This window comes from Rana temporaria, chromosome 1 (assembly GCF_905171775.1).
Source record: "Rana temporaria chromosome 1, aRanTem1.1, whole genome shotgun sequence".
NCBI lineage: Eukaryota > Metazoa > Chordata > Amphibia > Anura > Ranidae > Rana > Rana temporaria.
Genome location: NC_053489.1, coordinates 175,164,774 through 175,177,141, shown reverse-complemented (window position 1 = coordinate 175,177,141; position 12,368 = coordinate 175,164,774). Strand labels below are relative to the sequence as shown.

At 45.6% G+C, this 12,368-nt stretch overlaps 1 protein-coding gene across 3 annotated transcripts in view; it reads left to right on the top strand.

Moving 5' to 3' along the window:
* The window catches only part of ATXN2 (ataxin 2), a 125,926-nt gene that overhangs the window by 34,139 nt on the left and 79,419 nt on the right, over positions 1-12,368 (top strand). For all 3 annotated transcript variants that reach the window (XM_040346397.1, XM_040346389.1, XM_040346383.1), the window contains exons 4-5: positions 11,084-11,155; positions 11,339-11,489. In XM_040346397.1, the coding sequence (XP_040202331.1) occupies positions 11,084-11,155; positions 11,339-11,489 (223 nt within the window). The remainder of the gene's footprint in view (positions 1-11,083; positions 11,156-11,338; positions 11,490-12,368) is intronic.

Below are 12,368 nucleotides of genomic sequence, written 5' to 3'. Positions count from 1 at the left end.
GGCGGAAACTTCTTCCAGGCAGAAGGAAGCCATGAGAAACGAGAAACTCACCAGCTATGAGTAAACACTAAAGTTAGTGTGAAACGTGTCAGCTGTCCCTGGTTCCATTGCTGTGATTTGTAGTGCCCGTTTCCAGTTTTTTTTTAAATAAAAGCTACGTTGGATTGGAGTGCGGCTGTCCTCATAATTTCTCGTTTCTTATTGCCAGCACCCTCGGTTTCTAAAGGAGAAGATTGTAACCGGAACGAGACCTGCCTGGTGTGGCAATTTTTGTCTCTCAGAAGGAAGCCATGGACAGCGTTGTACAAGAGGAACTTATAGTGAAATATCCCAGCGTGTTCTCTAGCTATTGTGGGTTATTACAGACCCATCATCTTGCTTATTAGCAGTTTTTATGATTTGTCTAGAAGAGTGAAAGCAGCCATGGCAGCTCTTCTCTGTACCATAGTGCTTTTTCACACGTTATCCCTTTTCCATTGAATTCGTTTGAAAGTGGTCTACATCACCCTTGGTTGACTTGCCGGGGTCTTGGCTTAAGAAGGTTGCCATGTTTTCTGTTCCTGATTCCCCTTGCTCCAAGGAACCAACTAAGAAAAAAATTGAACTTTTATGTGGATTGATTTGCTCTTGTTTGCCTCTACCTGGCTAGTCGGTAAATGGATCAGGACCCTGTTATAAACTTTTTTTTTTTTTTTTTTTTTTTTTTCTCTTATCGTCCATGAACGGACACAGCCTTCAAAGTTTTGACATATGGGTTATGTTCCTGTTTATAGGAGAGGACTAGGCAGAAACATGTTGGATATTTAAATACCTGTTTAACAGAGTTGACGTGGCTCCCTTTGGTCCCAGCGCCCTGAAGAAATTTTTTTATTTTGTTTTAAGATTCTTCTATCAACTGCCGGCTGGGCGACAGGCTGGATATATAGATCCTTGTAGTCTTCCCAGTCCGGCCATTGAGCGTGGGGAACACCTTAGCTAAGCGCTGGGTCTGCAACGACATAGCTCATGACTCCTGAGGTGGCTGGTGGGCTTTTTGCTTCAGGGTCCACACATGACTGGGCTGTTTTTGTTGTCTCGCTCACAGTGGACTGGGCCGACAGCTACTCTGTACCATCGGTTGTGGGTCTGTCAGGGACGCGCCAGCATGTCCTCACAAGGATGGGCAAGTACAGTTCCTCCTGCCCCTGCACCTCCCATGGATACACTGTCGGCAGGCCTGGAATCATTTGTTTCCAGGGTGTAAGGGGGGTAAAAAGCGCCCCCTGACATCTTCTGGGGCATGCTCTGACTCAGATTTGGGCCTGGCTGCGGCTCAGGACCCTGGTTATGGTATGTCAGAGGATGCGAACCAGGACCTCCCTGGTGAGGAGGACCCCTCGTCTGGGTCAGTGTAAGACAGGGCACTTGTGAGTGCACTTATTGATGCTGTGAGGGACTCTCTCAAGCTGGAAGATGCAGCTGGGACTTCCACAGAGGGGTCTGTCTCCTTTGGGTCACACAAATCTAACCGCTCTGTGAAAGTTATTCCTTATGTTACTTTCTTTGATTAGTTCATAGATAAGGAATGGGAACGACCCCCCCCCCCCCCCCCCCCCGGGTTGCTCGGTTAAACAAGATAACCACTCTCCCTACAGAAGGGACCCCTGCTTTCAAGGACCATACTGATGGGAGGTCTGAGGCAGTGACCGCTCCATGTTTACCATGCTAGGGTCTGCATTGCGGCCCATTTTGTCTGCAACCTTGGTTTCTCAGACACTCACTGAATGGGCAAGGGTTTTGCACCAGACTGTGGACGAGCATCGGCTCCCTCCTGAATATGTAAGTTTCGCCGACCAGTTGGTCCAGGGCCTTGTATATGTCTGTGATGCAGCCCCCATGATATCCAGAGCCTCTGTTTCTGCGGTAGTGTTGCGCCGCCTGATTTGGCTGAAATGCTGGTCTGCTGACCAAGCATCCAAAAAAGCCCTGGCAAATTTACCCATCAAAGGTGGGAGACTTTTTGGTACCCGCTGGAAGACATTATTAAGGATGTCACTGGAGGTAAGAGCACTCTCCTCCCTCAGTCCAAGGGGAAGGAGCCACGTCGTAAGCCGGGTCCTTCTTTTCCCAAGCAGAAGCGGTATTTTAGTCAGGGCCCGCGGGTAGACCCTCCCAGGCTGACGAAGGCTCAGCTGGGGGACAGAAACGTCCCTGGGTGCGTAAGCCGAACAAACCAGCATCCAAACCCACCACTGCATTAAGTTTTGCCCCCGCCCGACTCATGGGTTGGGGGACGGCTTCGCAGGTTCACAGCTCGGTGGACCTCCCTGCTCTCCGACCAGTGGGTCTGCCAGGTGGTCTCTTCGGGGTACAAGAGAGTTTCTTTCCTGTCTGCCGAACAGATTCTTTCCCTCAAATCTCCCTCTCCTTCCAGCTCGTCGGTCTGCCCTATTGGGGGTAGTGCAAGACTTGCTAAGTTGCGGGGTAATTTTACCTGTTCCGCAGGACGAGAGGTTTCAGGGATTTTATTCAAATCTGTTTGTGGTCCCAAAGAAGGACGCGGTCCATCCAATCTTTGACCTCAAAGCCCTAAATGCCTTTGTGAGAGTACGAAAGTTCCGCATGGAATCCATTTGCTTGGTGGTGGCTGCACTCCATCTGGGGGACTTACTGGCGTCCTTGGACATCAAGGAAACATACTTGCATGTCCCAATTTGCGCAGGACACCAGAGCTACTTAGACGATCTTCTGAGAGCAGCTTCTGGCTAAGAATTAGAGCTGGATATGACTATTGCCAGCCAGACCCTCTGAGAATTCGGGTGGGTGTTTTTAAACATCCAGATGTCGGTCCTGGTACCGACTCAGCATTTGGAATACCTGGGGTTGATTCTGGACTCCACGGAGGTGAGAGTCTTTATTCCCCTAGAAAAATTGCAGACTCTTCAGTCTGCGGTGAAGCTGTTGGCATCACGCAAATGGTCGTCTCTCCGTTTTTTGCATGCGAGTCCTGGGTCTGATGGTAGCCTCCTTCGAGGCAGTACCATATGCCCAGTTCCACACTCGAGTATTGCAGAAGGAGATCCTGTCCAAATGGAACAAATCTCCATTGTCTCTGGATCGCCAGATCCAGGTAAGCCACCTAGTCAGTCTCTCTCAATTGGTGGCCGAGATCCCGGGCTCTTCAGTCCGGGAAGTCGTTCCTTCCCTTCCAGAGGACGGTAATTACGACGGACGCCAGACTCACAGGTTGGGACGGCGTCTAGGGGGTCCAGTTGGCCCAGGGTCACTGTACTTTACAGGAATCCTGTCTGCCGATCAATGTCCTAGAAGTTCGGGCGATCAGACTATGCCTCCGTTTGTGGTCAAGGAGGTTGCAAGGTCGCCCAATCAGGATTCAGTCGGACAATGCCACGGCGGTGACTTGTGTTAACCATCAGAAGGGGAACACGGAGCTCGGCTGCAGCGTCCAAGGTCGTTCACATCCTGCGTTGGACGAACGTCTACATTCCGGGCGTAGAAAACTGGCAGGCGGACTACCTGAGTCGCCAGATGCTGGACCACAGGGAATGGTCATTGCATCCGGAGGTGTTTCAACTCCTTTGCAGGAGGTGGGGCACACTGGACGTGGATCTCCTGGCCTCTCGCCTCAACCACAAAGTGTCGGTTCGTGGCCAAGTTCAGAGATCCCTGGGCAGACGCGTTTGTAGCCCCGTGGGTTTAGTATCGGCTAATTTATGCCTTTTCCCCCATTGAAGTTGCTCCCTCGGCTGCTCCGCATCATCCCGATGATTCTAATCGCTCCAGATTGGCCCCAGTGTCCTTGGTACGCCGATCTTGTGCGCCTGGTGGCGGATTCACCCTGGCGGCTGCCAATGCGGGTGGACCTTCTGCCTCAGGGTCCCATACTTCATTCTGCTTTACAGTTGCTTGGCTTTAACAGCATGGCTATTGAAAGCCAGGTACTAAGGGACCGAGGTCTTTCTGACTCGGTCATGTCAACCATGCTGAGGGCACGGAAGTCTTCTTCCAGGAAGATCTACCATTGCACCTGGAAGGCCTACATCTCTTTGTCCAAAGAGATGGGGTGGCGTCCATGGACGTATTCAGTTTCCAGGGTCCTGCTGTTTTTTACAGTGTGGAGTAGATCAGAAACTTGCCTTAAGCACCGTTAAGGGACAGATTTCAGGTTTAGCTGTGTTCTTTCAGCGGCCTTTGGCGGCCCATTCTCTAATGGGTACCTTTTGTGCAGGGGGTGCGTCATATACTTCCCCCTCTTAAACAACCTCTTCCTCCATGGGATCTGAATATGGTGCTCTCAGCTTCTTCAGGAACCTCCCTTTGAAAACATCAGAGAGATTCCTCTTGACACTATCTCAGAAGGTGGCCTTTTTAGTGGCAATTACGTCTGTCAGACGTGTTTCTCAATTGGCGACCTTGTCTTGCAAGTCGCCATACTTGGTCCTCCATAAGGATAAGGCGGTGTTGCGCCTGCAACCTTCTTTCTTCCGAAGGTGGTTTCGGCCTTTCACCTTAACGAGGACATTGTACTTCAACCCTTGTGTCCTTGACCGGCGCATCCTAAGGAGGTTGTGCTGCATACTTTAGACGTTGTATGTGCTTTGCGGGTGTACCTGTCCGCTACGGCTCAGTTTCGGAGGTCTGACTCACTTTTTGTGTCAGTATCTGGTCCACAAAAGGGCCTGGTGGTCTCGCCGGCCACCATTTCTCGGTGGATCAGACAGACCGTCGTACAGGCGTATGCTCTTAAGGGGCGGGCGCCACCCTTTCCGGTCACGGCACATTCAACCAGGGCAATTTGGTGCTTCCTGAGCATCAAGTGTCTGTCTCACAGGTGTGTAAGGCGGCGACTTGGTCGTCCCTTCACACTCTTTTCCATATTTTACAAGGTTGATGTGAGTGCATCTTAAGATGCTTCCTTTGGCCGCAAGGTTTTGCAGGTGGCTGTTTAAAGTTGCAACTCCTCCGTTGAGGAGCTCTGCTTGTTTTGGGATGAAGTTAAATTGTTTTTACTGATGCCGTTCCCACCTTGTTTTTTTTACACTGCTTGGGGACTTCCCATATGTCAAGACTTTGAAGGCTGTGTCCATCCATGGACGATAAGAGAAAATAGGATTTTTTTGTACTCACTGTAAAATCCAGCATGGACGGACACAGCACCCACCCCTCCTTTTTAGGTTTGTACTGCTTGTTATAAACTGAGGCTGCAGGGAGGAGGGATATGTCTGGAAGGACCGCCCCCTGGGCGGGGCTGTTCAACTCTGTTAAACTAACATGTATTTAAATATCTAACATGTTCTGCCTAGTCCTCTCCTATGAACAGGAACATAACCCATATGTCAAGACTTTGAAGGCTGTGTCTGTCCATGAACGACAGAGAAAGGGATTTTACGGTGAGTATAAAAAATCCTATTTTTCCCCCGATGGTTCCCTCCCAAAATCTGATTATTCATGCACATCACACACTACATGCAGTCAGGTTTGAAGGGCTCCTCTTTGGGCTCATTAAATCTATTAGCCCACAGCAGCACTGCTGCTGTGGTCATTAGGAGTCTTGGCTCAAATGCTATTCTGATGACAAAGCCTTCAAGAGATATCCCATTCCATGATAATGTCTCTTTGGAGCCTTCCTGGATAAGATCATGAAGAATGCCACTGGTGGCAAGTGTTCACCCCTTCTCCAGACGTGTAAGTCTTTGCTCTGGGGTGCGCAACATCATTTCTTTTGACTAGTTACTTGTTTACTGCAGACCACCTTGAGGTTCTCCTAATCAACCTGTAAAATAAGTCAGTTCAGGCCTTGCCAGCCCTGGAATGCCAAATCCTCTTAAAGCAGAACCTTTAACCATAATTTTATAAAAAATATTCTTTAGCAAGGAACATTATGCTACCAAAATGAGTGTGTCCTGTAAATTGACTTTATCATTGCTCCTGCTTCTTGCCACAGGCTGTTATTTTGCTGAAGCCCAGAGCCCATGAACAGCAGTAAATTATAAAGTTAAATTGAGAACTTTGCATGTGCAGAGCAGGGTGTATTATTGGATTATAAACAGTATAGGCACTTATTTTTAATGTTTTACATTAAACCTATACCTGAAAAAGGGGCCAGCTTGAATGGATCTAGCAGGACTGAATTTTATTTCTAAGTTTTCTGACAAAACGTTCTGCTGTATGAAGATCTCTAAAAGACCCCATTGCCCCCCCCCCCCCCCAACCTGCTGCTACAATGGGGGAAGTAGTTTTTATCCTCGTGTGTGTGTGTGTGTGTGTGTGTGTGATGGTGTCCCCTAGACACCATAGTTACAGCAAGTATCTGACCTTGCTCACATTGAAGTAAATTGCTAGAGACAGGGAGTTCTTTATGGACCCTGGGCTATGCCACTTATTTTTCTGTTTGTGGCTCCATTGGATGCTAATTTTGGATACAATATCTTGCAAGGCCAATTTTAATCAAACTGTTTTTGAGACTTGCCGTGACACTGTTCTGTTTTTTTTTTTTTTTTTTCTTCTTCACATTTTTGTGGTCCCCCCCCCCCCCATCCCAATGGGAAATGGGAGAAAATATATATTCTGCTCATATTCTTTTGATTGTTCATTGGGGGGACACAGCTTTTTGTGTTTGTTATCTTTTTGCCATAGTTGAGCTGTTTTGGAATCGTTGCCCTCCATTACCATGTTTTGCTTGCTACTACTGTGCTGGTACTGTGTATGCAGCACTATACTATACAGAGCCACTAGGTGTACCCTTTTTTACTTTGCAGAGTGTCCAAACCTCCTATATGGTGCAGATATATACCTGGTTTGTAAAAGAGTGAATGTGTCCCTTCTTTAAACAGGGCTTTACAGTGAGTTAAAAATCCCAATTTTTTTTCTAGTTTTGTGTAGCATTCACTGTGGTTGCCATGTGTTTCTATTGCTTCGACCTGGTTTCAGAAATGTCCCATCGCTTCCAGACAGAGTGAGTGTAATTTATTATTGAAAGTTGTCACCAAGCAGTTGTATCCATTTAAGAGATGCCTTGGACAGCAACAGCTGGTGATACCTGAATGGTAGACTGTTTGTTATTAAAGGCAAATTTATTACTAAAATCACAATGTATATACAATGGGGCAAAAAAGTATTTTGTCAGCCACCAATTGTGCAAGTTCTCCCACTTAAAAAGATGAGAGAGGCCTGTCATTGTCCTCATAGGTATACCTCAACTATGAGAGACAAAATGTGGGAAAAAATCCAGACAATCACATTGTCTGTCTGATTTGGAAAGAATTTATTTGCATATTAACCACTTAAGACCCGGACCAAAATGCAGCTAAAGGATCCGGACAGGTTTTGCGATTCGGCACTGCGTCGCTTTAACAGACAATTGCGCGGTCGTGCGACGTGGCTCCCAAACAAAATTGGCGTCCTTTTGTCCCCACAAATAGAGCTTTTTTTTGGTGGTATTTGATCACCTCTGCGGTTTTTATTTTTTGCGCTATTAACAAAAATAGACTGACAATTTAAAAAAAAATGCATTTTTTACTTTTTGCTATAATAAATATCCCCCAAAAATATATAATAAAATTATTTGTTTTCCTCAGTTTAGGCCGATACGTATTCTACCTATTTTTGGTAAAAAAAAAATCGCAAGAAGCGTTTATCGGTTGGTTTGCGCAAAATTTATAGCGTTTACAAAATAGGGGATAGTTTTATTGCATTTTTATAAAAAAAAAAAATTTTCGCGACTGAGACATGGCGGACACTTCGGACAATTTTGACACATTTTTGGGACCATTGTCATTTTCACAGCAAAAAATGCATTTGAAATGCATTGTTTTCTGTGAAAATGACAATTGTAGTATGGGAGTTAACCACAGGGGGTACTGATGGGGTTATGTGTGACCTGAAGTGTGTTTACGACTCTAGGGGGGGTGTGGCTGTAGGTGTGCCGTCATCGATTGTGTCCCCCCTTATAAAAGGATCACGCGATCGATGACGCCGCCAAAGTGAAGAACGGGGAAGCTGTATTTACACACAGCTCTCCCCGTTCTTCAGCTCCGGGGACCGATCGCGGGACTCCAGCGGCGATCGGGTCCTCAGTTCCGGTCACGGAGCTTTGGACCGGGTCACGGGCGCGAGCCCTACGGCTGGGTACTAGCACAGTACGTGCATGTGCCCAGCCGTGCCATTTTGCCGACGTATATGTGCAGGAGGCGGTCCTTAAGTGGTTTAAGGTGTAAAATAAGTATTTGGTCACCTACAAACAAGCAAGATTTATGTCTCTCACAGACCTGTATCTTCTTTAAGAGGCTCCTCTGCCCTCCACTCATTACCTGTATTAATGGCACCTGTTTGAACTTGTTATCAGTATAAAAGACACCTGTCCTCAACCTCAAACAGTCACACTCCAAACTCCACTATGGTGAAGACCAAAGAGCTGTCGAAGGACACCAGAAACAAAATTGTAGACCTGCACCAGGCTGGGAAGACTGAATCTGCAATAGGCAAGCAGCTTGGTGTGAAGAAATCAACTGTGGGAGCAATAATTAGAAAATGGAAGACCTACAAGACCACTGATAATCTCCCTCGATCTGGGGCTCCAAGCAAGATCTCACCCTGTGGGGTCAAAATGATCACAAGAACAGTGAGCAAAAATCCCAGAACCACACAGGGGGGACCTAGTGAATGACATGCAGAGAGCTGGGACTAACGTAACAAAGGTTACCATCAGTAACACACTACGCCGCCAGGGACTCGGATCCTGCAGTTCCAGACGTGTCCCCCCTGCTTAAGCCAGTACATGTCTGGTCCTGTCTGAGGTTTGCTAGAGAGCATTTGGATGATCCAGAAGAGGATTGGGAGAATGTCATATGGTCAGATGAAACCAAAGTAGAACTGTTTGTTAGAAACACAACTCATCGTGTTTGGAGGAGAGAGAATGCTGAGTTGCAACCAAAGAACACCATACCTACTGTGAAGCATGGGGGTGGCAACATGCTTTGGGGCTGTTTCTCTGCAAAGGGAACAGGACGACTGATCCGTGTACATGAAAGAATGAATGGGGCCATGTATTGTGAGATTTTGAGTGCAAACCTCCTCCCATCAGCAAGGGCATTGAAGTTGAAACGTGGCTGGGTCATTTAGCATGACAATGATTTCAAACATACCGCCCGGGCAATGAAGGAGTGGCTTCGTAAGAAGCGTTTCAAGGTCCTGGAGTGGCCTAGCCAGTCTCCAGATCTCAACCCCATAGAAAACCTTTAGAGGGAGTTAAAAAGTCTGTGTTGCCCAGCGACAGCCCCAAAACATCACTGCTCTAGAGATCTGCATGAAGGAATGGGCCAACATATCAGAAACCTTGTGAAGACTTACAGAAAACGTTTGACCTCTGTCATTGCCAACAAAGGATATATGACAAAGTATTGAGATTAACTTTTGATATTGACCAAATACTTATTTTCCACCATAATTTGCAAATAAATTCTTTCCAAATCAGACAATGCGATTGTCTGGATTTGTTTCCACATTTTATCTCTCATAGTTGAGGTATATCTATGATGACAATTACAGGCCTCTCTCATCTTTTTAAGTGGGAGAACTTGCACAATTAGAGGCTGACTAAATACTTTTTTGCCCCACTGTATGGGCATATCTGTTCTGCAGTGGTTATTGGGCTGCTTTCAAACCGATCTACAGTGCACCTCTGGGTTACCTGCACTCTGAGCCATAGACTTCTGTTATTATCTGTGGGTTTGGTGCTCTTTCATAAAGTGCACTACACCTGTACGATATAATAAAGGTCTATGGCAAAGTGCAGCTAACCTGCAAGAACGCTGCACCTGTGTTGTGGGTAAACCAGAGCACATCACTGTGAAAGGGCCCCTTTCACACAATCGGCCAAACCCAATCAGACCCTCCATTCACCTCTCTGGAGCAGCAGATGTAAACTAACCGTTTACACCTGCCTACCACCAATTCGATCCGTTAAAAAATAAAATAAACAGAAGGGGATCCATCCCCCTTCCTTCTGGGTGGATCAGAGGGCCCATGGAGTGTGAGCTGTGTCTGTGTTTGCTCTGCGTGTGCAGTGTCATCCTCCCAATCTGCTCATTGTGGCCCGCGACTGGTTGCCAAGTCGCTTAAGGGGACCTCGCTCTTCAAAAGGTTGGGCACCCCTGATTTAGATTAAAGGATTGAACTTCCGTCTGTAAGTGAGGTCAGTTTAACCACTTTAAAGCGGAGTTTCACCCACTTGTCTTTGACAGATATAGTATCCCCACTTCCACGAGTCCAGGCCACGGCACATTACATCACAGCTCGCCTCCCTCCACTGCCAGGCCAGTAGGAAAGCACAGCTGTACCTGGCGCACAGTAAGGGCCCGACATGAAGCCATAATGATTCACTACCAGGTTCCCTTACCGGCAATGGCGGTGCAGACATTGCTGGACTCCAGGAAAGGTATGTGTCCTATTATTAAAAGGCAGCAGCTGCAGTATGTTTAGCTGTTGGCTTTTCATTTTTGCAGACCTAAACCTTTTTTGACACTTGTTGATTACAAGTTAAAAATACTGTATTTTTTGCTAGAAAATTACTTTAAACCCCCAAAGATTTTAATATATATATATATATATATATATATATATATATATATATAATATTTTGTCGCACTGTATTTGCGCAGCGGTCTTTTAAAAGCATTTTTTTTAGGAAAAAAATTATATACTTCAATGAATTAAAAAACAAAACCGTAAAGTTGGTACAATTTATTTATTTTTTTACACTGAGAATCGTCATCTTTATTTTAAGCAAAAAAATTGTGATTCCCATTTTTAACCAGAATCATGCAGCTTTAGTAGGAAATTCCTCTTCTTAACTAAGCATAGGCAACAGTGGCAATAAAAACCTGACAGACGTTTTTTAACTCTTGCTCACTCTAATCAAAACCTAGAAAATCCTACTAGGCTGAATTCATCTTCAATTGTAAGGGCACTTGACTTTATTTGCTCCACTCTTTTTTGTATTGAGTGGAGGTGTTTTATATTGGCCTGTTTTTCTGTAAAAATTACATTTTTTTTTTTGTTTTTTTTGTTTTATCCTCCTTTTTAGGGATCAAAATGTGAGGTACATGTAAAAAATGGAAGTGTATATGAAGGGGTTTTTAAAACCTATAGTCCTAAGGTAAGCCAGGTTCTACCTTTTTATTTTGAGTTGCATTATGTTGTATCTCATTTAGAAATCTTAACACATTTGTGAACACTTTCATGTTCAAAAACTTAAATTTTGTACTACTTTTTATTTTTTCTTCATGTATATCTGGAAAATCCTTTTGGTCTTGTTAAAATCTAATCTCTTGTGTTACAGTGTGACTTGGTGCTCGATGCAGCTCACAAGAAAAATAAAGACTCTGTTGGTGGGCCAAAGCGTGAAGATATTGTGGATAGTATATTATTCAAGTCTTCTGATTTTGTGATGGTGCAGTTTAAGGATATGGATGTGAATTATGCAAGAAGAGGTAATGTGTCTTATTAAATTCTTTACAGTTAAATATTTACCAAAAACTAGAAGGTTGCAATCTAAAGTGGGTTTGACTGGAGTTGAAGAATGTCATCTGATATTTCCTCTTTATTGTAGGGGGCATGTATGAAGTATTTTGTTTACCATAAACAGTTGAAATATATCTATGAAGTTTCTTGTTTTTTCCAGGTCTTGTATAGCCAGTATTGGTCACAGTAAACTGGACTTGTTCTGTGATAATGATGACTTTAGGCTCCGTTCACATCTCTGAGTATGGGGGGCGACAATCGCGGTAAAAAAAGGCGCAAATAGAATCGTGGGATGCCTGTCCCCCAAAATCTCCTGTATTTCTTTTGGGTGATGGGTGCCCTGCGATTTTTTTTTTTCCTTTAACTTCATTAAGGAAGCCATTTGAAAAAGAATAAAGGCTCCGTTCACATCTCCGCTATTGCGATTCGCAGCGATTCCGCCCGCAATTCAAACTGCGGAGATGTGAACGGAGCCTTAATGCTTTTTCAAGTGACTTCCTTAACCAAGTTAAAGTATAGCCAAAGCTCGTTTGGCGGTAATCCTATGGATCACAAGAGTGCAATTGGTTTTGCACTCCTTTGACCCATTTTCAACAGAAAGTAGGCTGAAGTCCGCTCTCTACTGTCAGAAGTTGGTCCAGCCACCACGTCATTGCAACAATGAAGTCTGGATCTGCCAGGTGCCTGAACTGGCACCCGTATCTGCCTCTCGGCATGCCGCTGAGAGTCTGAGCTGGTTACCCCCTCCACAGCCCAGCGCTCCAACGAGGGAGCAGAGCACTGTGACTGTGTCTCTGCTCAGGGAGCTGTCAGAACCAAGTGATCAGCGCTATTCGATCGTTCGCTTC